Here is a 27969-nt window from a genome sequence, read left to right on the forward strand (position 1 = left end):
TTCTGTAAAATGCCACATGAAAAGATTGCTTCAAGAGAGCAAAAGACCATTAGAAGAGATATATAGCGGTTCATGATTTTTAGACAAATTTTAATATTAAATACATTCTTTACAATATGACCATTGCTTATTCAAGTTTTGTACCAAAAGACATATTCCAATATATTCCAGCTTTGCTCAGTTGTGAGTCTATAAGCTAAGAAAACATTTTTGTGCCGGTAGGCTGGTGTCTCAGTGGTAGATACTTCATGCTTTGCCATGACATTTATGCGTGGGCTTCTTATATTTACTTGCTGAAAAAAAAAATCCTCTCTGGAAAAGAGTGGCTGCCAGAAAGAATAGCATGCTTTGCAAGCAAGTCTTTTTCGGAATAGGAGTAGGGCCAATCAGCACAAGATGCTTTGACTTCAAAGATGTTCAATGAAATCATTTATGAACAATCCATGTAGAAATTATCTGTGTAAGCTACACTGAGGCAAAGAACAGGGTTGTACAAGACCACTGTTTTATGTGTTGTACAGCTTCTGTATATTCCAGAGCAGTTTAGGCAAAGTATGTAACAACTTTATACTATAACTGGAACCCTCACTTTCCCATTCTGCTGTTCCTTATACTAGCAAAATCTGCCACCTCAGCTACTGCATTTCATTTTGCTCAGGGGTGGCCCTTTTCTGATTATGATTGAATAAAAGAACTGATGGTCCCTTGCTAGTCCTACATAACATTGATTCTGCAGCTTTGTTTGTATTTTAGTTATGGATAAGCACTAAGCCAGTTACTAGTTCTTAAGTCATCCAAAATCCAGAATTAGCTTTCTGGAATAGCAAAACAACTTTCAGATTCTCCACCTTTAGTTTTGTTCCTTTAGATGTCTCCTACTTTTTGACCGATGATCCCAAATTTGGAGTTGAGTCTAATTTAGACCAGAAACAAATTATAAACAAAGTCCGAAGCTAAATTTTGATATTTGGAAATGTCCATGGCTTTCTTGGTTTCTTGCAAAAACAGTTTTGCCAATACTAAAAATAAATCAGAAAAGTAAAAAAGATCCAGAACATTTCTCTTCAGAATTCAGATTGTATAAATTTATGACAGCCCTTCTCACTTCCAAAACTGTTTATATTTGAAAGGTACAATATCATTCCTCTATAGCTTTCTGTAGCAGTCTAATTTGTCAACTTTCATATGTGGTTGTTTTTGGACAGATATGCTATGAGTGCTACAGCAACTCCTACATAAATGCCTGTTCCAATGGTGATGGATAGCACAGCCAAGAAGAGAGCTCTCCGTGAACTGGAGCTTGCTTGGTGGAAATCCCCTTTAGCAATGGCTTTGTTTGTCTGCAAGAATGGATAAGGTTTGCATTAGTGAGTGTGGATATGGCAGCCACTTAACAGGAAATAACATGAAGAAATTTGAAAAAAGTATATAAGATTTGGGGTTTTAATGGCCATTATTTTGTCTGAAACACACATTTTTTCTGCAATTCATGGATAAAACTGTCTTTCACGTACTTCATGTACTTTTCTTATCTATCACCCCCCCTCCAATACAATTACTATTAAAATCAACAGCATTCCATATTTTCAGAATCAAAAAGGCCACTATTGTTATCAAATAGCAATAGAAAAGCCCACAGAGACCACAGTATAGTGGACATGAGTCCACAAATTTAAAAATATTTTACAGTTTATCCCAATAGAATACAATTGTAGATATCTTTTGGATAGCACTTTATGGCTAAGTTAGAGAAATCTGTGATTAGGGCCTTTCTTTTTCCCCTAGTAGCAACTTGGTTGAAATTACAGGACTACAGAACAGGACTAACATTTTTATCCCATACTATTTGATCAACAGAAATCATTGTTCTGAAATTGGCATTGTTAAAAAAAGTATGATTCCAAAAGGAAGTGATTTTCCTTAAAATATATTATAGTCACTAGAAAACCCTTGTGCGCTTTTTTGCATAAAACAGAAAAAGTGAACTTATGATTTATAATTTTGATGACTAGACAGGATAAATTATAGAAAGAAAAGAGTCATGTTACAACAGCCTAGAATAAAAGGTGAATTTATAATTGCACTTATAACTACTGTAAAAAAAATCAGAAGTCACTTCTTTTTGATTTTTTTCTTTCTTTCTTTACTATTGTATTTTTCCCCTTTCTTGCACTTTCTGCTTTCTTTTTGCTTTTTTCTCTTTCTTTTCTTCTTTGGACTTTATATTAGTTTGAGTTTATATATTAGCCAATACAACCAAATTAGTCCTAAAAAGCGCACACTCAAATGCTGAGTCCTTTCTTAAGAACTGGCAAGGGAGACAATCCTTCAGAAAACTCTTCATAATGCTCTCCATCTGAAAAGAAACTGCAAAAGAGCATGGGGGAAGAGGGTTGGTAGAACAAATACATTATATTCTTATTTAGACAGTGATATTTGAAGGAAAGGGGGGTGAATTTTGAATAAAAAAATCTGTGAGCAAAGCAAATGTTGAAACTGAAAATAAATCTTAAGATTAGAATACGTTCAGTTATACACACACAAAATAAAATTAATGAGTAATGTGGCTTCAGTGAATGTTAAAATTTTGTTATTAAAAATAAATCCTTTCTGAGAAATTCAAAGACAGCAAAATCTTGATCCAGAATATGCTCTAACACTGAAGTAGCCAAGCTTAATGCAAATTCTCCCACCAGAGACATGCATTTCATATGAATGAAGTAAAAAAACCCAGTTCTCTTTTCTTTGCTGTCCTGAAGGGCATTTCTGCAATAACTATGCATTTCAAATCTTTCCTCTTTAAAAAAAAAAACAAACACATAGTGAGAGACTATGGTTGGCATCAAAATGATTGATGAGCCAATTTAAAAACCTCTCCAGGCTGAAATGTTTTCAATAGCAGACTAAGAACTTTAATAAACAAAAGTCACAGCAAGCACAAGAATGCTAAGTTGAGATCGCTTCTTCATTAACAGCACAGGGCAAGCTAGCTTGTTCAGCAGGAGATATTAGTAGAGATAACAGTGCAATTCCCTTGTAAAGGTCTTAGATCTTTTAGCACTGAGCATTCTTTTTAGCACTGAGCATTCTTCATTGTCTTTGTTATTCTCATCTATCTGCATAGAATGTCTCTAGGTTTCTCTGCACTACTGCACTATGCACTGTATTTGCAGTGTACAGAAATTATATTCTGCTGTGAAATCATAATATCAAGGTTGAATGCAATTCAGAAAAAAAAATAAGCATTAAATGCTTGTGCAGGCTAAATGACTTCATGAGTGAATTTCTGCAGGGCATTAGCAGAAAAAGCTAATTGCTTAACAAATGGCAAGAATATACTGTATATTTGAATTGTATTCCTATTTATTTATTTATTTATTTCAAACACATTTAAATAGTCTTTCCACGCTTGCTGAAAAAGTATGGAAACTGTAATCCAATACCTTTGAAGACAACAGGGGAGGCTGGTCCAAGTACACATTCTTCAGTTATACAACCAAGGTAAAAATCATAGTTTGGATACACACATCATGCCATATCATTATCTGAATCATGGTTTGTTGAAGAAATTACAGTGGCCTGGTTCACATTGCATGCTGCGTCTTTCACACCTCAAAGGCCAGGTTTACTTCCCAAGCCAGAAGTAAATGAACCACCTTGTAAATAAACAAAGTGAATATTTCTGGACTGATATGAAAATTGCTTGAGATTCATGCATTCTTATAAGATGGAAATGTATATGTCAATCCAATTTAACAGATAGCCATTCATCCCATTCCATAAATATGTTTTTTAAAAGCAAGGACAAGCAAAAGGGATTGACTCACATATAGTAGAAATGAAAATAAAGATCCAGCCAATTTAAAACAGATGCAAGTTATATAAAGAGTGAGAAAGGATGATCAACTGATAAGAAAAAATAAACATGGTAAGGTAAAAGGGGTTCTTATTTTGCTTTGCTGATGTCTGACAATCATATCTTCTACTGGAGGAGCCCTGGGACAACTGGTCTCTGCAGGGAACTCTGAGAATATTTTGGATCAAATTGTATTCAATAGCTAAGCATCAGAACATTTTAGAATTTATGCAACTGTGAAACAAATGGTTACTGACATTAACATGACTAGGGCAATCAATGCTAGATCTGGGAAGATGGTGTAAAAGGGCTAGAATGACATGCCTGATATATAAGGCACTTAGGATAGAACAGAGATTGTACTTCATAGGAATGTTCTTTGAGAGGATTTTATCCCTGAAGTAGACCCAGACATTCAAGTAAATAGAAAATATTCCAAACAAATTTGCAAAAGATGACAGAAAACCAGCAGAATTTATTTATTGTGTGGTTAAAATGCTATTTGTAGCATGTAAGGATCTATGGAAAATACAGAAATGGCCAAATTAACTGAGAAGAGAACAATTTGTATTCCAATACCAAAAAGGGAAGTGCTAAAGGATGCTCAAAATACCATACAATGATTGATTGATTGATTGATTAAATTTATATGCTGCCCTTTCTGAGAGGCCTACAAATAATAAAAAGAAAAATAATTAAAGTTTAAAAAGTGATAGAAAAAACTAGAACCAACTAAAGGAGAGCATCAGGATGAGAATGTCTACTTACCTTGTCAACCACTTCCAGTTGAACCCCCCCCCCTCTTGGGGCCCAAGCCAACTGGCAAAACCAGGTGTCAATGCCATTCTAGGAGGCTAAAAGTGTGGGAACAGTTCTCGCCTCCGGTAACAGAATGTTCTGCAGGGCAGGGGCCACAGCAGAAAAGGCTTTTCCCCTTGACCCCACCAACCAGAATTCCTTAATAAATGGGGTCTGCAGCAGTCCCTTCCATTGGAGTGAGTGAGGCAAGCTAGTCCCATTGAGGCAAGATGGCTCTTCACGTAACCTGCTGGACCCATGCCAAGAAGGACCTCAAAAGTAATAACCAATTGTACTTCTCCCACACGCTAATAAGATAATGTACAAAATTTTGCAATCCACATTTCGACAATACATAGAACAAGAATTGCCAAACAGGATTCAGAAGAGGCAGAGATCAAAACCCACATTGTTACCATTCAATGGATAGCAGAGAAGGGAAGAGAGTTCTAAAAAGACCTATTCCCCCTTACTGAATATACAAGGATGTTCACTTTGTAGACCATAGCATACTGTGGATAGCCTTTAACTTTCTGGTAATCAACAATTGGAAAAGAATATGTAACAACTAAACATTGGTCCAAAAATGGAAAAAAACAGTGCACTAAGACTGCATATTGTCACCTTGTGTTTTAATTTATATGCAGAATATATCATTATGGACTAGAAGACGGAAAATGGAATTAAAATTGCTGGGAAAATCATTAACAACTTCAAATATGCTGATGATTCTTTGAAAGATGTTTTAGAGAATGTCTTGCTGAAAATAAAAGAATGCAAAAATTGATTGCTGCTTAAAAAGATTATTTCAGCAGACAATTGAATGCTTTTATCCTGCTGGGCTTAAAAATTTACCGGGATTGTTGCTACAACCATTAAATAAAGAGGTATCTACTATTTGGAAGAAGGTCTGTAACAACTTTAGACAAAATATTAAAGACATTATATTGACAGCAAAGGTATGCATTATTGAGGCTAATTTTCCATTTGTAACATACAGCTGTGAAAGCTGGACCATGAGAAAGGTTGAACAAAGAAAAATTATGACTTTGAATCATGATGCTAGGAAAATATCCTGCATTGTAGAAGAATAAATCATTCAATTTTAGATAAAGTAAACTAGACTGCTCATTGGAAACTAATAAAGAAGCAAACACTTAGATATGTTGGAACATAATGTGAGAAGACCTTGAATGTTTAGAAAAAGCCAGTTGAACAAGATGCTGACAGAAAACAAGTTAAATAGATAATACCACCGATGACACAAGCTTAAACTTATAAGATGATTCTTTGATTATATGAAGAATTCAAGGAAATAATATCCATTGGGTCAAAAAGATTAAAAAGTGACTGAATAATAATAATTTTAGGATGCAAAAAACTTCAGTGTAAGAGGAAAGGTAAGTCAATTACCAATTCACTTATGTACCAACAAGGATGGAAAATACATTATCAAAACACTCATGTATGTGATGCATGTTTTATTAAACCTTAACTGAATTCTAAAAGTATTCCTTCCTGTTTCATATTCCCCAAATGCATTAAGACCAATTCTCAGAATTACCTGGGAACTGCTGAGGTTTTGTTCCCAACACATCAGAACAGGTCATATTGGGAAAGCTATTTTTCAATCTTGTACATCACAGGTTAGCCCCAAGAGGGATCACAATTTTGCTGGTGGTTTCTTGTGCACATTTAATCAGAAGTAAAGTTAGCAATGTAAATCAATATTTATGATGGTTTTGTGAGCCGCTCAGATTTGTGACATATAAAATGGGTGGCCATACAGGTATTTTAAATTCATACAGTACATAGAAGCATACAATTTTCTCACTTTATGAATATCTGGCATTTTGATTAGTAATTAAAGGATTGTTCAACTGTGACTGAGTTTTTTCTCATGGACCAGCATGTTTAAATAACTTTTGGTATTAAAAATATTTTTTTATTTTTTATTTTATCATATCTCTATACTAATGGAATATTGCCTATCTGCCATACGAAGCTAAATGGAATAATAAAATTGTACAAATACCTCATGTGACAAATAGAAAGCAGCTATTCCCAATGGCCAGAAACAACAGAGCATGGAGAACACACTAAGTCCAAGGTGATCCCTGGGAGGCATCATAAGGAAATGGTCCTCACTGTCAGTGTCACTTGAGTAATCACTCTGAAACAGCAAGAGAAAAAGACCATGAAGTAAATAAGTCACTGGCAAGACTAGCCCTTTCTCTCTGCATCAGGCATACCTATGATCCATTTTCTTTAAAAGGCAACACAGAATTTTCTGGCTGAAATTATGTATAAGAGATATTTGTACTCTTCTGCAATGAAAGAACATTTTAGAAGAATCACATTTTTTAAAAAAAATTCTGTTGGGATGATATTAGGAATTACTTTAGAACAGCTAACGTTTCATTTCTTAAAATTATGATGGAGGGACATCCTGTTCTGCAACATAGTGACCACAGGGAGAACACAAAATCTTGCAGCAACAGCTTTTAAAAAGAAGGAAATCATCACGAGTGCCGTAACAGTAAAAAGTCATCCTACTCTATTTAAGAATGCTGAAACCTATCCCCACCACCGGTATTATGGGGTGATTTGTGATGGTTGTGACATTTTTGCTTATCTAAATCAGCATGTGACCAGAGTTATGTGGGTTCACATCAAGGAACACGTCTACTTGTATATATGCCTTGGCACACACACTTGTATGTGTGAAGCCTTCCATTTTGCAAGCATTCTCTGTATATACAAAAGCAATAAAGTGGGTCAAGCCAAGAGATATGCCTTTGTCATTAGAATTATTTACTCGGCTCTGCTCACATTTTAAGTCTGAATGGATCTTCTGAAGATAGTTAAAGTACAACTCATAAGAAAAGGCCAAATGCCAAACAACATTTAATTTGCTAGGGGAAAGATTACAATACCAGATGCCTCTCATCTACGAAATAAATTTTTTTCCCAGCTTTGTCAGCTGGCAACTACAAAAAAAGAATCCATTAAAAATCAAATAGACTAAATGAGTAAAACATAAAATATATTTTGGCCAACAACCCAAACAATAGTAAATAGTAAACTTATGTGGGGTTAAGATAATAATTCATCTATGTAATGTGGAAAACTCTTACATTCAAAACAATGTTTTAATGAAATCCTTGCACTGTGGCTATAACAGTATTTGACCAGATATTGAGGTAGATGAGATTGGAAGGAGATGATAGTGAGACACTGAGATGCTCAGATATTTGAATTCAATTCAACCTGACTGATGATTAATAGTGAAAGAGGCACTAGCAAAACAACAAGGCTAGGGAAAAGTCAGAGAAGCTAGATCTAAACTAGAAATACAGCAGTCTAGCCTTGTTTAAGGGAAAAGCAGTAATATAAAATAGTGGTATGATACAAATCCAGCCACCATCTAGACTACATATATTCTTATCTCTACTCCTACGTTTATTGGCCAACTACACAATTTCACTCAGTGTATTCAATTTCATTTCACCTTAAGGAGCATCCGGGAGGAATACCTTGAGTTTAATATTCTTACAACTCCACAAAACTGCCAGACTCTAGGCGTTTTACAATAATAAATATACAATAATAATACTAATATAATTAAAATATTCTAATGTCAATATTGGTGGCTCTGTAATCAACTCCTTCAGAAGAGCCAGGTCTTTTACCAATTTCTGTAATGTAGTAAAAAATGGAAACCAGAGGGCAGGGGGTCTGGAGGGCAGGTTGTTACATAGGAGGGGAGCCCTCAATAAAAAGACCCCACCATCAACCCCCCCTTCTATAGTACCTTTGCTAGATGGTAACATTTATATGTGAACTCAGGCCATCCCAGCCAGGAAAGCAAAATTTATTTGGGAAAGGTGCTTTTATTTCTGAAGATCCAAGCCATATGGTTTTAAAGGTCAGCAGATTTTATACTGAACTTGGACTGGAATCCAGTTCCTATCCCCAATCTAGGCTCAACAATATCAAGTACTTTTGCTTATTCCTTATTATGCTTATGCATTATAAATCTTAACAAAATGCCTTGGAACGCATAGAACAGCTTTGCTTTCAAATGCAATTGTCCTATATCTCCCACAATTCCAAGTATTAAGGTTAATTGATTTGATTAGGATTATGGGCTCTGCATTGGGGAAGGCTAATGAAGAACAATCTACAAGATTTTGGTTTGGATTGATAAACCACAGGAATATCTAATGGACTTGCCAAAAGTGGACTTGTACCACTTTTAGGATATGGCAATATTCGAGTACCACTAGTTGCCTAGCAAGGTATCAAAAACTTGATGACCAAAAAAAAAAAGGGAAAAAGTGATAAAGAACAAGTAGTCCTCGACTTACAACAGTTCGCTTAGTGACTGTTTGAAGTTACAACAGCACTGAAAAATGCGACTTATGACCATTTTTCACACTTATGACCATTGCAGCATCCCTAGTGTCACGTGATTTACATTTGGATGCTTGGCAACTGATTCATATTTCTGATGGTCATAGTGCACCAGGGTCATGTGATCACCTTTGCAACCTTTTGACAAGTAGTCAATGGCCGGAGGGCGTGGCCAACTCAACATCACTCAGGTTTGGGGGTGACTGGGGGGAGGCAGGGGGCTGTGGGGGGGATCTGGGGGTCTCTGTTGGGGGAGGATGGGACTGAGGTGGGCATCGGGGCATGGTCCACCTGAGGAGCCTTGCAGTCCCTCTTGGGCCACGCAGGGGACTCCCAGACGGTGGCACAGGCTGCCCAGAGCCCTGGGCAGCAGAGAGCAAGCACCCAGCCCAGCCCTCAAGCTCCTGAGCACTAAGACCCTGCAGCTCAACCCAGTCCAGCCCCACTTCCCTGAGGGGCACCCAGCTGTGCTTACCTCCTCCTCAAGGCTGCTGCTGCTGTGCTCACTCTCCTTGGCCACGTTGCTCATGGTGGATGCAGGAGGGCAAAGTGTGTGGGTCAGAGGGAGGCCCACTCCCTCTCCATGCAAGGAGACCCAGCTTTGTAACTAAAGCATCCTTTGCAATAGGATAGGAGACCATCAGGAGACCAGGAGGGGGCAAGGGAATGGCGAAAGGGCAGCAGGGCTGCTGGTGGCCAAGTGCTAAGGCAGGACTTCCCTTAGAGCAGTGGTTCTCAACCTGTGGTTCGGGACCCCATTTGGGGTCGAACGACCATTTCACGGGGGTCGCCAAACAACGCAGTCCACCATTTCCCCCCCTTTTCCTTAGCTGTGCTACTCCCTTTTATTCTATTGGCTTTTGAAAGCCAATAGAATAGACTCTCTTGAATAGTCTAATTCTATTGGCTTTCAAAAGCCAATAGAAATTGTCCAGGCTGTCTCTGCCCTGCTGAGCCCACCAAAAGTCCCATTCTGCAAACGGTGCTGCACCAGTTGAGTAGTCCTCGACTTACGACCGGTTGAGTAGTCCTCGACTTACGACCGGTTGAGGGTCGCGGCATTAAAAAGGTTGAGAACCACTGGCTTAGAGCCTCCCTCCCTCTCATTATAATCTTCTTCCTCCCTCTCTCCCCCTTCTCATTCCCATCTCCTTCCTTCCTTTTTCCCTCCCTGCCTCCCTCCTTCTCATTTCCTTCCTTCCTTCCTTTTTCCCTCCCTGCCTCCCTCCTTCTCATTTCCATCTTCCTTCCTTCCTTCCTTCCTTCCTTCCTTCCTTCCTTCCTTCCTTTTTCCTCCCTGCTTCTCATTCCCATCTCCTTCCTTCCTTTTTTCCTCCCTCCCTGCCTCCCTCCTTCTCATTCCCATCTCCTTCCTTCCTTCCTTCCTTCCTTCCTTCCTTCCTTCCTTCCTTCCTTCCTTCCTTCCTTCCTTCCTTCCTTCCTTCCTTCTTATTCCCATCTCCTTCCTTTCTTTCCCCCCTCCCTCCCTGCCTCTCTCCTTCTCATTCCCATCTCCTTCCTTCCTCCCCTCCTTCCTTCCCTGCTTCTCATTCCCATCTTTTTCCTTCCTCCCTGCTCAGGAAGGGATGATGGGAGGGGGAAGAGACTGTCAGTGCTGCCAGTGGCCATGCTGCTGCCGGGCACAGCTATTCCACACGGACAGGGGAAGTCCCGATGAAAGGGAAGGCTCGGGGCTGGGAGGCTAGATCAGCAAGCGGGTGTGGCGCTGATCTACAACCTGGTGGCAGCCATTGAAGGCGGAACATGCTCAGCCTTAGATCCAAGGAGCAGCCCTGGAGTCAGCGGGGGGCCGCCCCGCCATCTCTGCCCTGCCCCCTGGATGTGCACATAGGAGGCAGCGAGTGTGGAGCGCTGGCATCCTGGGGGAAAGGGAAGTGCTTCTCCTGCCTCTTTTCTTTCTGAGCGGTCAGCAGGGACAGTCAGCAAGGATGCCGGGTGCTTGCCACCTCCTGTGCGCATGCTCAGGGAGCGGGGCAAGGGCAGCCCCTTGCTGGCCCTTTCCCGCCAAAATCTTCTTTTAGATCCTCTCCTCTCTCCCCCCTCCTCCTCTTTTCTCTTCAGGACACCTCCAGTTTCTGGAAGCACCAATCAGCTGAAGCCTGGCGCTGATCCTGGGGATTCTGCTCAGATCCATAGCCCTGCAAAACTACCAATCAGCTTGTAACCACACGCACAAATCCTGGGGCTACTGCTGAGCCCCGACAACCCTGCAACTGCAGCTCTTTCTCCATCAGGTTTCTGCAATGCTGCCGCCACTTCAGCTCATTCCCCTCCCCTGCTTCCACTTGCCGCCACTTCAGCTCATTCCCCTCCCCTGCTTCCACTTGTCTAGGATGGTCGCATACCACCAGCCACATCTGAAAAGCCCTGCTATAGAAGGTATCTGAGTGATATTAAGAAAAAACTCTTTTTATGACCCTGAAATCCCTTATTTTGGAGTACAGTCAGGATAACTGAATGAAGCTGAGCATTTACTGGCTGGATGCCTTTCCTGACGCCATGTGAAGTTTGCAGTCAATATTTTCTCTTTGCTCCCTCAGAGAGAAATATCTGCCACTACCTAGGATTGAACTCTCAACCTTAAAAGTGGAAGGCTAATGTCTTCTCCTCTAGGCTACCACCCCATTAGAATAGGAACAAAAATAATGTAAAACAAGTGTATCAGATAAATCCCAATAAGGAAGGAAATTTAGAGTGCAAATTAAAGAGTTCTGATCAATATTTCAAAATGATACAGCTCTTGGGATACGCTGCTGACAATGACAATGTCAAACCCAGCATCTTTTTTTTAAAAAAGTAACTTGAAGCTATACATCAGTTGCCAACAGACTGAAAAAAACATTATTTAAAAAACGCCCTTAGACTCCAGAGTGAAATTAATGATAGTATTGCCAAACAGGCATTTGAGAGACAGCCAGATAGAGAAACTTGAGTATTTTCTTAATTTGAAGTGATCTGAAATTCAGTTGTAAGGGACTATTTCTTTGTTTTTGAAAAAGTGAAGCTAGACAGGGACAATGAAAAAGGAAAGCAATTTCATTATCTGACCATTTGATTACTTCAGTTCAAGTAAATAAGCAGTAACTGCATCCAGTTTGAATGTACTGATTACTAGCATTTCAGCAATACCTGTGACCCTTCAAAATATATTCAACAACAATTGACTTATCACAAGTTAACCACCTCTCCCACAGACATCCGATACAATCAATTTTTATTACAGTCATAGATTAGCATTACACAAATAAAAGCATTACAAACAATAATAATAATAGTAAATAAAAATAAATAAAAGACAAAATAATATATCATGATTGGTGATGGATTATCAGTGAGCATTAGAGTCTGCCTAATTTTGCATATAGCCTAACAGAATTTGGCCACATTCAGAGAAATTACTTTGTACTGATCTGTTAACAGTTGTAGGTAGAAGAGATCAGTATTTCCCGGATATTTTATTAGGCAAGTAATAGTAGTAATAGTAGTAAAGTTGGAAGGGACCTTGGAGGTCATCTAGTCCAACCCCCTGCTCGGGCAGGAAACCCTACACCATTTCGGACAAATGGCTGTCCAGTCTCTTCTTAAAAACTTCCAGTGTTGGAGCATTTACTGCTTCTGGAGGCAGGTTGTTCCACTGATTAATTGTTCTCACTGTCAGAAGTTTCTCCTTAGTTCTAGGTTGCTTCTCTCCTTGATTAGTTTCCACCCGTTGCTTCTTGTCCTGCCTTCAGGTGCTTTGGAGAATAGCTTAATTCCCTCTTCTTTATGGCAGCCCCTGAGATATTGGAACACTGCTATCATGTCCCCCTTGTCCTTCTCTTCGTTAAACTAGACATACCCAATTCTAGCAACCGTTCCTTATATGTTTTAGCCTCCAGTCCCCTAATCATCTTTGTTGCTCTTCTCTGTACTCTTTCTAGAGTCTCAACATCTTTTTTACATCGTGGTGACCAAAACTGGATGTAGTATTCCAAGTGTGGCCTTACCAAGGCATTGAAGAGTGGTATTAATACTTCACGTGATCTTGATTCTATCCCTCTGTTAATGCAGCCTAGCACTGTGTTGGCCTTTTTGGCAGCTGCAGCACACTGCTGGCTCATATTTAGGTGATTGTCTACTAGGACTCCGAGGTCCCTATTATAAATTGAGTCTGTAAGTCCTTATAGAGCCAATACAAGCCACAATGAGCCACACCTTTATTGTTGCAATCAATATTGCAGCACAAAGGCTAGCCTTTTATACTTGTTCCAACATACAATGCAAGTAAGTCATATGGTTTCCATCAAGTAGTCACCCTTTTGTGAACACTTATCCTTTTATTAAACAGCTATCAGGAACCATCAATGCATCTTATTTCTTAATGTTTTTCATTTACATTTTTAAAATATTATTTGATTGCATCTCCCACATAGAGAGACAAAGCTGGTTTCCACTCCGGGTGGCCTCCCTGCAACATTTTAAGCTCTTTAAAGACAAGAGCTTAAGTGATAGTGATGTCCTTATATGCTTGAATGCAAGAACAGAGTACTTTTCAATTTCATGTGAATTTCATTTTTTTTTCTTTTAATTATAACATTAGCAGGATTGCATCCACAGAATGTATATTATCTTTGTATTAGTAAAAAAAAGTAATTTGGGGGTTTATTTTTGCTACTGCAAAAATATTAAAATTGAAATCCAGAAAGCACACAGACCTACAGTACTTATTTTTGTTTTGCTACCTATTATAATTTGCTCCTTTTTTGGTATTGAACTTTTTATTGGCTGGATGCTACAGTAAATGTATTTCTGAAACAGAAAAAGATCCTTGGAGCAGCTGTATAACAAAATTATTGATCGTGAAATTTGCATCTGAATAATGTTCTGGAAACAAATTGGTATTTTGGTAAGAATATCAAATCTGAAATCAAGTATGGATACCAGATATTCATTCAGGTATTGTTGAATAACATCATGCCTACCTATTATGGTTAATGGTAAGGGACCATAAGAATTGCAATGCATCAATACAGCTATCAATTTACAGATAAGAATCCCACAAAGTAAAACATTCAGATGCTAAACTAAGTGTTTACATTTTCCTGTTAGCCCATTATAAGAAAAATAATATTTTTATTATACCTTAAAGTCCAATATAGCATATGTTTCATAAGCATCACAAAAACATGCAGGTATATATCACAATAAATATTTTAGGAATAATACATCAATTTATTTATTAAATGCCCTCAATTGAAATCAATTGATTTCTATGAAATTAACTGACTTGGATTATTCTTTAAAAGCAGGAGAGGACAAAAAAAAAAATCAGGACAAAACGATAAATGATTTTTTAGCTCACATTTACTATCTATAATCTTGTCAAGATGGAATAAATCTATTGGAACAGAGCCAATACACTGTTTTGGAAAGCACAATCCTTCAGAATATGCTGGCAATGATAGAGCCAAACTCAACAATGGGCATGGCCAGAATCTAACGTAAGAAAGCCACTTCTGTTTATTTAATCCTAACACATCAGACTGCTGGGGTTGAGATTAATTCCTCCTGCTAGAATATTTGACATAAGGTCAACAAGTATGCTTAGCTCTTGAATTGTTTCCCACTCCTAATTTAGGTATACAGTATTTCATAAACCCAAATAAAGGATTTAGATTTTAAAAAGCAGCTGTTAGAGAAACATCTAACAATATTTTACTTTACAGTATTCACAATATTAATTACATCCTATAGATTTGCTTCAATAGTTGTGTTGGAACTGAGCTTTTCAATATAGCACAATGGCTATAAAGCTACATTTTGTCACAAAAACAACATGGCACTTCTTATGCTGCTTCAGAAATGTCTGAATCTTTCTATTCTATTCCATATTGTGCTCTGAATTATACAATTTATTCTTTTTACATTTTGGTATATAATTTTTGCAGTTTTAAGAGGCGAACCAACTAAATAAACTAACAGTTTTGGATATCTTAAAGGCTGATTCACACTTATGAGCACATCAGCTGACTTATTTTAATTTCTTCCTATGAACCATGAAGTACATAATAAGATTGGTCAATTTCTTCTATTAGCTGCAGAAACCTCCTAAAATCTTGGTCCCAGGAAGCATTTCTTATGTTCTAAGTATCTGTATATCTCAGAATTATTCCAGAGATTTGCCCTATCTATACTGATTTTATACATTTCCATGAAAACAGTCACATAAACATATAAGAAACCTATCCAAATAGTTTTTAGAGCAGCGGTTCTCAACCTATGGGTCGCGACCCCATTTGGGGTTGATTGACCATTTCTCGGAGGTCGCCAAATAAGGCGATCCGCCATTTTTCCCCCTCAGGGGGTGCCGCCGCGCATGCGCGCCGCATATGGGGGCATCACCGCGCATAGGGGCGTCACCACGCAGGGGGGCGCTGCCGCGCATGCGCGCTGCACATGGGGGCGCCGCCGTGCATGCGCAGCACGTTTGTGTGACGGTGGTCGCCATCACACAAACGTTGAGAACCACTGTTTTAGAGGATGAAAGGTATAGCTTGTAGCTTATTATGAGCCATGGTGACACAATGGTTAAAATAGAATACTGCAGGCTACTTCTGCCAGCTGCCTACAGTTTGGCAGTTCGATTTTCACCGGCTCAAGATTGACTCAGCCTTCCATCCTTCTGAGGTCAGTAAAATGAGGACCTTGATTGTTGGGGGCAATATGCTGACTCTGTAAAACCACTTAGAGAGGGCTGTAAAAGCATTGTGAAGTGGTATATAAGTCTAAGTGCTATTGCTATTGCTATCATGTAAACCATACCTGATGCAACCTTTTTATTTGCAAAGTTACAGGAGCTCTGCACCTATCATGTTGGCCACTGCATGTGTTAAAAACAACTTTCTCACCTTTATTTCTGTCCCAACCATCATCCAGCAAACAGGGCAGTATTTCCTGAACTTCTACAATCAGAAGAACCCGTTCTTTCTAAATTAACACTGTCTACACAATAGATTCTTGCATCCTAAAAGGTTCAGCCTGGACAGAAACACCTCATTAATTAGAGTTTCCTGCCCACACTTCCCAATTCTGAATTTGGCTTCTGATGAAAATGAAGTCAACCAGGCAAACTAGGGATCATCTTTGTATATGGATCCTTTTTCTCTCTGCTTTGGGACTACTTGAATGGTGCTGTTACACCTGTTGCAACAAAGGAAATGAAAAGGAAGAGTGACAGTGATTTATCTAATTTAACAAGCCGTTTCTATGGGTGGGCATTATTTCATTATTTACATAATGTTAACACAATTAGCAAGTTTTTAAACGGAACAATTTATCCTATCATATTATTTGCAATTGACGATATACCAAGAAAACTTCCCTGACCTCTAGTTCTTGGAAGTCATCGTCTTCGTCATCTTCTTCTTCCACATCATAGGAGAGGGTCTGGATCTTAATCTCATCTGTGGATAGACTGACAAATTTGCCTTCAGGATAATCCAGGCAGCCTTTGGTGGGTGACTTGTTTTCAATAAAGGTTGTTTCACAGCATTCTGCACTCAGGCTTTCTCCCCATGATCGTAGCACGCTCTCTGAATAGAGGATGATGTTTGGATGATAGCGGGGTTCTACTGTCTGTGGTAGAGTACTAGGGTCAAGAAGCTGTTGTATTGGGTCATTTGGGGGATAGAGAGTCCCAACTGGTCGACCCTGATACTGAGCAGTTGGATACACAGATACCAAGCCCTCCCTGTTTTCCGCCATTAAGTTTCTTGTGTTAATCAATCCATTCTTCTTCTGGGTGTCAATTGCCTTATTATGCTTTCTAAGCACATCTTTCTGCTTAACTAAGCCATCCATCCTGGATTCTTTTCCTCTATTGTCTCAATGAATTGTCATTCGTCTGATAAACATCACATAGAAAAAAAAACTAATCCATTTTCCTGAGGAAGAGAAAGAGAGAGAGAGAGAGAGAGAAGATTCATTACAGAAGAGAAATGAGCATCAACCTTTATGCTGATCTTAAGATCTCTTAAGAGCTGAAAATAAATTTAGCGCTTGGTACAAATGTTTGTTGTTAATGAACTGAAGATAGTGCTGAAAATTATTTCACAACAGAGACATTTTTTACATCATTGGACAGTTAATGCAGCGTAAGGTCTAAGAGCCAGAGAAGTGACCCATGAAGCATCTGGCTCAAATCACCCCTCTTAACCAGGCCTTAGATAAGCTAATATCCTTCAGACATTCTTATATATACAAAATAATACTCACATTTAGAGATATTATAAGATATAAAATAAAGGAATATATTTGCAAAAGGTAGAATACAAACATTCCATCAAATGCTGTCCTCCTTTTAAAAAAAAAGTATTTCAACTCACTAATTCATTTTACAGACTTAACACTATTAATAATTCTGACAAAACAAGTTAAACAGATGACTTTTACAGTTATTTTATGAATAACTACATTCAAAGAGTTCAAGAGCAAGGATGGGGCCAAAATTCTCCAACATTATTACCATCAATTCCTTTGAGGATTTCTAATTATAGGGTTTCAGAAGTGACTACTGTACTTAAATACTTAAGTCCTTGACTTCAAGGAACAAACAATTTTTAATTTAATTGGTTAAAAACTCATTCCACTTAAAAGAGTGAACATTAATTGTATCTCCAATGATATCACTGCAGGAAAAAAACAGGGTAGTAGACTTTGGTCTGGAGCAGCTCATAAATGCAGAAGCTGAAGACAGCATAAATCCTACACAGTTTAATACACTTTTTTCAGCAGGCACAGCATCCTCCCATGCTTTAGTACAGCCAACACATCATTTAATACAGTGTTTCCCAAACTTGACAATTTTAAGGCATGAGGACTTCAACTCCCAGAATTCCACAGCCAGCAACGCTGGCTGTGGAATTCTGGGAGTTGAAGTCCACATGCCTTAAAATTGTCAAGTTTGGGAAACACTGATTTAATATAAAAAAGCGTACTTATTCACATTTGTATAAAAAAAGAATATAGTAAAGCAAATATAGTAAAGAACTAATGTTTATATTGAATAAAGGACATATTTCATGGGCACAGATTTGGTACTACAACTATGGAATCTACCCAGAATTTAAAAGTAATTTTCAGGCTTAGGAGCTGTCTGAGTCCCAATATGGAATTCTTTCCCTTTTCTCCATTTTTCAAAGAAACCAATTTAACTCTGCTTACAATCAACCCAAATAGTTTTACTCTTCCATAGAGCTGGAGCACTACTCTTTGCTTTTCAGAATAGGGCTTTTTTCTGTTGACTTCCAGGATGTTCCCTGCTTACCAGGTACATCTTGCAGTCATTTCCCCCCCCCCCCCCATCCAATCCAATCCCTCTTACATGTCTCAAAATAAGGCCTTTTAAATAGGAACAGTATTCTGAAATAGGATTCTGAAATGATTAAACTTTTGTTTTCCTGGCCATAAGAGAGGCTGTTATGGTTTATGTGCCATGAGGCATGTTCTACTCAGGAAGCAAAGATATTTTTTTGGCCAGCTGGGATGAATGTGTCAGGAAATGCACTGCCTAGCTGGTCAATGTCTGGCAGATCATGGAGTGCCCCTTTAATACAAAGACAGATTGCAGTTAACTGTTAAGAAAAAAATTCTAACAGCAATCAACTGTGGAGTCAATAAAGTCAGAGAGGTGATGGGCTGCCCTTTGCAAATGTGTTCCAATGGGAACCATCCTTGCTGATGCTTTGGTTTGAATTCCAGTACTACATTGGAGGGAGGTGGGGTTGAATTATAGCCACTCTCCCAAACTAATTCAGAAATATTATCTTTTTGTTCAATATTTGCTGTCAGCTAGCTTAAGCTTTGCACAAAATTATTTTCTTAGCCCAGGAATAAGCAGGAAATAATCAGAGTATATGGCTTTCAGAAAAGAAATGTAGGGATAGGGTCACAGTAAAAAGATGAGCTATGAATGAATATATTAAATATATATATTTAATATATACATTTAAATATATATATATACATTTAAATAAATATATATATATGTAAATATGTGTGTGTGTGTGTGTGTGTGTATATATATATATATATATATATATTTGTTTTCTGAGGTTTTCGCGGGTATTTGTATGTAGGTCTTTGGTTGTTCGGGTTTTCTCCCACGTAAAATTGGAAGTGTCTTGGCGACGTTTCGACGAAGTCCCATTCGTCATCTTCAGGCTGGTGCTTTCAGCTTCGTGCCTCGAGCAGCAGTGTGTGGTCTTGGCTGTTTCTTCCTTTTAACTGCCAGTGGAGGTATGAACTGATTGGGTGGGAGCTTGGCTGTGTTCTGATTGGGTGGAGGTGTGTTCTGATTGGTTAGGGGCTTGGCTGTGCTCTGATTGGCTGGGGGGTTGGCTGTGCTCTGATTGGCTGGGGGGTGGCTGTGCTCTGATTGGCTGGGGGAGTGTTCTGTTTGGTTGTGCTCAGGTTAGTCTGAGTTGCAGAGGGATTCAAGATTTTGGGCTGCCCTGCCATTCCTTGGCTTCGCGTTCGTGGTCGTGCTTCCTCTTCATGGAGGGTGTCAGTTTGCTTCATGTATGGATTGGGGGGGTTTAAAGTGGCTAATGATGCAGCTGTGGTCTGGCTTCTGGTTTGTGGTCGTGCCTCATAGTCAGTGTGGCTTTGGGTTTGTTTTTTGCGTGGATGTTTGGTGGTGACATCCTGTGTGGTTTTTGTGAGTGTGGGTCTGGTATCATTTTTTGTGTTAGGGAGTCGTTTGTCAATGAGGGCGGTTTCCAAATGGCTGGTAGGCGGGAGGTATCATCTCGCTTGTTCATGCTGTGTGGGCGTTTTTCTATCTCGATGGCTTCTCTGATTATTCTGTTATTAAAAACGCCCACACAACATGAACAAGCGAGATGATACCTCCCGCCTACCAGCCATTTGGAAACCGCCCTCATTGACAAACGACTCCCTAACACAAAAAATGATACCAGACCCACACTCACAAAAACCACACAGGATGTCACCACCAAACATCCACGCAAAAAACCAACCCAAAGCCACACTGACTATGAGGCACGACCACAAACCAGAAGCCAGACCACAGCTGCATCATTAGCCACTTTAAACCCCCCCAATCCATACATGAAGCAAACTGACACCCTCCATGAAGAGGAAACACGACCACGAACACGAAGCCAAGGAATGGCAGGGCAGCCCAAAATCTTGAATCCCTCTGCAACTCAGACTAACCTGAGCACAACCAAACAGAACACTCCCCCAGCCAATCAGAGCACAGCCAACCCCCCAGCCAATCAGAGCACAGCCAACCCCCCAGCCAATCAGAGCACAGCCAAGCCCCTAACCAATCAGAACACACCTCCACCCAATCAGAACACAGCCAAGCTCCCACCCAATCAGTTCATACCTCCACTGGCAGTTAAAAGGAAGAAACAGCCAAGACCACACACTGCTGCTCGAGGTACGAAGCTGAAAGCACCAGCCTGAAGATGACGAATGGGACTTCGTCGAAACGTCGCCAAGACACTTCCAATTTTACGTGGGAGAAAACCCGAACAACCAAAGACCTATATATATATATATATATATATATATATATATATATATATATATATATATATGGTACAAATAAAATTCGAACACCAGGAGAGTATAAATATAAAAATATACTTTACTAAAAGCTGCCAAGCTTTCGTTTGGAAACTCCAAACATCATCAGGGCTAAGGAGCCAGTAAACAATGATGACTTAAATGGGTTTTGCCGGCATCTGCACCCGGCTCATGGACCGCGTCACCGGTCCCGGCCGGTTAATTAGTGTTCCAGATGTTTCTTTCTTACTCTCCTTACGCTTCCTTCTATGGTTCTTCCGGATCATTCCTTCCACTATCTCATTACTGGTATTCATCTCCTCCACCACCCCTTTATCCTTATTTCCTTCCATAGCACTGACCCTCCTCCCCTTTTTGTTTTCATTCTCCACCCTGGGGGCATCTGTTTCTCCTCTATCAGTGTTACATCAGTGCCGGCAAAACCCATTTAAGTCATCATTGTTTACTGGCTCCTTAGCCCTGATGATGTTTGGAGTTTCCAAACGAAAGCTTGGCAGCTTTTAGTAAAGTATATTTTTATATTTATACTCTCCTGGTGTTCGTATTTTATTTGTACCATAGACATGCCCAGGAGTCGTATTTTTATGCAAATTTTCCAATATATATATATATATACATACATACATACATACATACATACATACATACATACATACACATACACATTGCTTACTGGTGTACACCGCTTAGAGAGTGCTTGCACTTAAAGCGGTATATAAGTCTCATAAATAAATAAATAAATAAATTAAGTAAATGAATAACTTAAAAAATTGGCTGTCTCTGGAAGTTGCCAGATAGAACTTCCAACAGATTAGGCAGAAGAGCTTTTAAGTTTTAACAAATAATTATTCCATTTCAATTTACCTCTGTAATATTGAGCAAAAAATAGTAATGAATTATAAAATTAAAAATAAATACCGGTACTGATAATAAAGTGTTTTAAGAGCTTTATTAAAATTATTAATAGCTTTTCCCATAGGTTACACATACTGTTTATTGATCTTTTTCATTTTATGGCTTAGCAAATCCTGGTACTGGTCTTACTGATAATAATTTTCATTAGAAATAGACAAGCTTATTAAAAGATTTATAAGCAGGCTGTAGAACTTCAAAAATTTAAATATTAAAAAATCCAGCTGAAAATATGTTTTCCAAGAATTTGTAAGGCTACAACACAACTATCAGGGCTACTTGAGGAGCAATTTACTTTCCTTTTTGGGAAATCTCCTTGTGGGGAGATTATTTTAATTCAGGATTGTGTTTGGTTAAATGTGATATAGATTAATAGTCTTACATGAAATCAGGTTCCAATTGGATTATTGTTATTAACTGGTATCTTACTAATATGGTAATAAAAATTAAAACATATATAAATACTAAAGCAAATATTTCATCTGCTGAACTAAATTAACATTTACAAAGTATTTTAATTGCTTTAAATATACACATGAGAAGAAAAATTTCTATTACAATTTGTAAATGACAATGGATTTCATAATCAGTTTTAAGTCGTTATTCAATGAACAAATAGCAACATTTTAGAAGACTATGTTGAAATGGACTACCCATATTTGTTTCTAGCATTGCATCCATGACCAATATTACTGTGTTACAAGTACCTTAAAAAGCAGTTCAGCTATACAATTTGCCGGTTCTACATTTTATGGTACATTTATGCGACTTTAAAACTATGTTATATCAAAGCAAAGGTACTTGCTAGATGTTTCAAAACACAAAGGAGATGTCTTCAAATATTGTTGCTACCCCCACTATCTGGGATTCATAGGCACTCTGCTTTAGAAATCCCAGTCTCAGGTATTGGCTAGCGCAGGGGTAGGCAACCTTGGCTCTTTTATGACTCGTAGACTTCAACTCCCAGAATTCCTGAGCCAGCCATGCTGGCTCAGGAATTCTGGGAGTTGAAGTCCACGAGTCATAAAAGAGCCAAGGCTGCCTCCTCTGGGCTAGTGAAAGGCTAACTCTCCATGATTTTTTCTCAATCCCCAGTTTCCATCATAACCTTGCAGTAATACTTTCCACAAACGTATTGTATACGTCATGAAGAAGAACATTATTGTCTGTTCTGTATTTACTACTAAAGTAGATAATGAAAGACAGAAATAATAGTATAATTTGAACATCACTCTCTATCCTACACAGAAGGAAAATGAAGAACAAATTGGAGATTATATTTAGATATTCTCCAAGGCGCCTGAAGGCACGACGAGAAGCAACGGATGGAAACTGATCAAGGAGAGAAGCAACCTAGAACTAAGGAGAAACTTCCTGACAGTTAGAACAATTAACCAGTGGAACAACCTGCCTCCAGAAGCGGTGAATGCTCCAACACTGGAAGTTTTTAAGAAGAGACTGGACAGCCATTTGTCTGAAATGGTGTAGGGTTCCTGCCTAAGCAGGGGGTTGGACTCGATGACCTCCAAGGTCCCTTCCAACTTTATTATTATTATTATTATTATTATTATTATTATTATTATTATTATTATTATTATTATCATTATCATTATCATTATTATTAATTATATAAGGAACGGTTGCTGGAATTGGGTATGTCTAATTTAATGAAGAGAAGGACGAGGGGGGACCTGATAGCAGTGTTCCAATATCTCAGGGGCTGCCACAAAGAAGAGGGAGTCAAGCTATTCTCCAAAGCACCTGAAGGCAGGACAAGAAGCAACGGATGGAAACTAACCAAAGAGAGAAGCAACCTAGAACTAAGGAGAAACTTCCTGACAGTTAGAACAATTAACCAGTGGAACAACCTGCCTCCAAAAGCGGTGAATGCTCCAACACTGGAAGATTTAAGAAGAAACTGGACAGCCATTTGTCCAAAATGGTATAGGGTTTCCTGCCTGAGCAGGGGGTTGGACTTGATGATCTCCAAGGTCCCTTCCAACTTTATTATTATTATTATTATTATTATTATTATTATTATTATTATTATTATTATTATTATATTGGGGGAGCTATTTCCAATTTATAAATATAAATAAAATATTTTCAAAAATGTTCATTTTGGATATTTTAAAACTACCTAAGGCACTGAGATCAAGGAAAAACAGAAGCCAAAGAATTTTACTAGGCTACATGCTAAACAACCTGTCCTTTATTTTCTTCCATGCTAGAAGAAAACCTTTAAAACAAGAAATCAAAGAACAGGGAGCTAAGACCTGGTCCAACCCACCCTACTAGACCTTATTAAGTGAGAAATAGTACAATGTTCTGTTATATAATAATTTACCTAATACACATTGAAATACTGCAGCCATTAATGCCATTAAAATGTCTCATTTTATTTTTATAATGTCTCACCAATTAGATGTTGCAAGGTATTTCTAAAAAGTATCATCCACACATCACCCAGCATTAATAATATTTCATATATTTGTTGTCGATCATTCATTTTTTGTGAATACTTCAAATTTAGATACATTTACATTAATTTAATTTGAATGATAAGGATTCCTTGTTAAATAATTGGTCAACCGCAAATTATCAATTTCTGTTCTATTTATGCAAGAATTTTTTTTTTAAATGCTCAACTGTTAATTCTGCACAGAAGACTATGTACATGACTGTGAACCATTCAGGAGCTGCTGAAATCTACATCTCACGCTTTTTCTTTTTGAATATGTCTTTTTCATATACCCAAGGTATATTTATGCAGAATATAGTAGGTTGGTTTCAAATAAAGATTCTTCAATTCTCAGTATATTTGCAACAGAATCTTAACTATTCCTTCATTTGTAAATAGCATAGGTTACTTGAGGGACATCCTGTCTCTCATAAAATTTACCTTGTGGATTTGATTCTGCAGAGTTGGTGTGATCCGGGTTCTTTTGATTAAATAATGTCATCTCAGAAACATGCCTTCTGTTTAGTGTTGCCTGCCCTCAGGGGCGAGGTCTGCCCCCCCCCATTCTGCTGTTGTTTAAAAGAGCCATAAAAACCTGGCTCTCCACCCAGGGCTTTGGCAAGGAAGAGTGAAAGCCTTCATTTCATTGTGCTTGCCATTTTTATTTTTTAAGTTTTTATTGCAATTTTTTTGTTTTATTATTATAAGCCATCCAGGGTCATTGAGACTTGGGCAGCATACAAGTTTAATAAATCATCTTTACCATTATCATCCACTGGCTTATAGTAATCATAGTGCTCATGATTTTTGTTTAATTATCAAAAAGAACAAGACATTATCAAAACATTTGATTTGCCTATTGAGGAAAGTCATTTTTGAGTCCAGGGTTGTTCAGAATTCTGTAAAAGAATTTGTATTTCACTTACAGCCAATAAAAGCAGAAGCCTCTCCATATCATTTTTTTTTTTTAAAAAAAGAACCTATCCTTTTAAGGCATTTTATTTACCACACTGACACACCCCATTACAGACTGTATATGCCAACGATCCTCTTCCGAGAGAGAGAGAACTTTTTGGAAAGGCCTAAGTGTACAAAAATGCACTACTGGACTTTCCCCCTTTTCATCCCCCATTCCATATTTGTAGAGCTCTTTCGGGACACAGGGGTTTAGATGACTGCAATATAGAATTTCCTTTATGCAAATATCCTTATGTTAATACTACATCCATCACATCCCAACAACACTTTTATTATGCTACAGAAAAGGAACAAGTGAAGAACGGACAATTACTTTTCTTAAGAAGCCCAGATCATAGCAGAGATAAGATCTGAATGTACTATTTCTCATTTACAGTTTGATTTGTCACTAAGTAAGCTATGCTGATTCCTATGCACTAAAAGTCAAGATTTTCTTTACTAATCAACTACTATAACCCAGTAAATAAAGGGGAGAAAAGAGATTGATACTGACATCAGAAGCAATAGGCAAATTATCACTTTGAATAGTTTTACCAAATCTGGGTACTATTTTTAAGTTTCTCCTATGGGCCAAAACATGCAAAACTGTTTGCATTTATAAAAAGAATAAACATTAATAAAACAGGTATTAAAATTAACATACTAAAAATTAAAATATTCCTCCCATATCAATTTGGAGCTATAATATTAAAATACTGTAATACTAAAACCAATATTGTTGCCCACATTAATTCCCTAACCAACTATATCAGAAGTATTATCTCAAACCCTGACTTCCCCACCTCAAAACAAATAAAGCAATCTAGATATGCAGTAAACACAATAAAATATGAATTAAAAGTCTCCAATTTGGAAGGTAGTCCCTGAATGTTAAGAATTCAATTCTAATAACATAGCTATCTTTACAGAAATCTAGAAATAACAGAGAGGTTAAACTTACATCAAAACGTCTATTTTTCAGCATTTATTTAATCTAAAACATACTTACAAGTTAACCACAGTCTTTGGCATATATCACAATACCCTCTCTACCCCAGGAATGCAATGAAGCTCCAAGAGGACAGCCCTTAGAGCCTATTGAAAAATTGCCACTGAGGTAAATTTCAATTTGAGAGAAATCATTTAAATTTATGGGATAAATAATATTAAGTATACTGAATTTTTAATTCAATTCAGTTTAATCGGTTTTGCTTTTGTTTCTGGAATGGTCCCCCAGCCGAAAATTACGTGTGTTTTCTTCAGCCAGCCCTCAAGCCACTCCACATTTCTTTCTTATATTGCGTCATCTACCGTATGTACAGCTTCCGAAATGTATATTGTATGAGTTATTTGGATAAACTGATATGACATATTGAGGACCAAGAAGAAGGAAAGAACCTAAGGTGCATCTCCTGTATTATTTCTCTAAGCAATGCAATGCAGAACTGGCGCATCTCGGCAACAAAGTCTTGTGCGTAGGAAAGACCACAAGCGCAAGCAACTTTCTCTGGCTGGACGAGCGCTCAGGTCCAGAAGCACACAGTCGCTCTTACGCGAGGAGAAGCCAGGTGGGACTGAGAATCCGGAACTCCACGGGCGAGCACGTGCCTGGCATGCAGAGTCCCAGGTATGACGATCCCGAAAGATCGAGGGCGAAGCCCAACTAGGACAGCCTCTTTCTCCGAAAATCTGGCGCTGGGCTACAAATCGAAGATGGGCAGCTCCCTAACCCTGTCGAAAGGAAGGCGAGTTCGCGCTTTATCCCGCCGCACTTCCGACGACATTCAAGTCCCAGGCTAAAGTCCACCCCGGGAACGACCTCTCGGCCACGCCTCCGTCCTCGCTTTTGGTCCTGCGCCACTTATAAATCGCTCCAACGTGCGATAAAATAGCTCCTTCCCCGCGTTTGGAGACGTCTGGCGGACTGTGCCTCGTCGCCTTTATCTTGCCCTCCCTATGCCACAATTCTATGCTGGGACTCACCTCCGGACGACGCAGCAGCATAGGGGGGGGGAAGGTGACCTCAGGCGTCTCCGTCGAATTTGGGACGGCGGCAGGACCTCCGGAAAGAGGCTGTTTTTCCAAGTCCGCCTGCCTCCCTGCCTCCCCGCTGGCCTCTTACCTAAAACGCCCTGGACAGAAATCAAAGCAGCGAGTTTGGGGCGCGAAGGGAAGAGGAGCCGAAGCAACAGACGGTGGTACCACGGAGGGGTGGGCTGTAGCCGGCGAGGTCTCGCCTCGTGGTGGCGGGAAAAAGACACGGAAGGTCGGAAAAAGCGGCGGAGAGAAGGAACCGTACCATCTGCGGTTGCTGCCGCCACTGCCGCCGCCCGTCCACCATAGTGCGGACTTGGACTGGGAGCCGATGCCGGCGCTGCAGCCCTAGGCGATCGAGCAGCAGCGGGTTTTCCAAGCTTCTGCTGCTATTGCAATCGCGGCTGGGCTGCCTTGACAGAAGGAATTTACAACCCTGCACAGAGAACGGGGGACACCAACACAAAGCTCCCCCCAGGTCCTAAAGAGAACTGAGAATCGCTGCTGCGTACTGCGGAAGAGAGGAGACGGCATTTTTGGCGCTCAATTAAGAGGAAACCCTCCTCCTACTCAGACCGAGGCGGAGAAGAGTGGACTCTTGTGAATCGGTACTAAGTAGCAGCGATATTCGGTGTACTTGTCGTCTTCAGTGTTTACTCCTTTTTATTATTGTTATTATTTACTGCCCTATGACAATTAGAAGCAAGCAAACGTCATTATAATCATCATTATTAAAACAATGGTTTATATTAAATTTGCAGCATTTTCAAAACCTCTAACATCGAATCCAGCAAACTAAAGTCAAAACCAGGAAACAAATGGACAACCCATGTAAAACAGAGAATAAAGATGCAACAAAAATGAAAGGCTTATGAATAAAGTAGAGTTCTTCTTCCCAAACGTAGCATGAAACAGCCTG

At 38.9% G+C, this 27969-nt stretch overlaps 1 protein-coding gene across 4 annotated transcripts; it reads right to left on the reverse strand.

The window, feature by feature from the left end:
- On the reverse strand, positions 1 to 27969 carry SYNDIG1 (synapse differentiation inducing 1). Of its 4 annotated transcripts, none has more exons than XM_039326131.1 (4): positions 27316 to 27969; positions 16457 to 17013; positions 6690 to 6827; positions 1 to 1340 (listed from the first exon to the last, which is right to left on the reverse strand). In XM_039326131.1, exons 2-4 carry the CDS (start codon positions 16928 to 16930, stop codon positions 1182 to 1184), a joined length of 771 nt encoding a protein of 256 aa, XP_039182065.1. In that variant the 5' UTR covers positions 16931 to 17013; positions 27316 to 27969; the 3' UTR covers positions 1 to 1181. The 4 variants fall into 4 exon arrangements, with proteins under 4 accessions (XP_039182065.1, XP_039182064.1, XP_039182063.1 ...); XM_039326130.1 differs by having other exon boundaries at positions 27139 to 27969; XM_039326129.1 differs by having other exon boundaries at positions 27000 to 27969.

Source organism: Crotalus tigris, unplaced genomic scaffold (assembly GCF_016545835.1).
Source record: "Crotalus tigris isolate CLP2741 ecotype Arizona unplaced genomic scaffold, ASM1654583v1 scf7180000024339.11422700, whole genome shotgun sequence".
NCBI lineage: Eukaryota > Metazoa > Chordata > Lepidosauria > Squamata > Viperidae > Crotalus > Crotalus tigris.

Bases quoted from the DNA above. Each gene is read 5' to 3' on its own strand.
- SYNDIG1 (XM_039326131.1), bottom strand. From the start codon at position 16,930: ATGGATGGCTTAGTTAAGCAGAAAGATGTGCTTAGAAAGCATAATAAG. The intron at 6,828-16,456 runs GTCAGGGAAGTT...TTGCTGTTTCAG, and splicing joins ATGACTTCCAAGAACTAGAG to AGTGATTACTCAAGTGACAC. The intron at 1,341-6,689 runs GTATTTGTACAA...CCATTCTTGCAG, and splicing joins CTTTCTATTTGTCACATGAG to ACAAACAAAGCCATTGCTAA.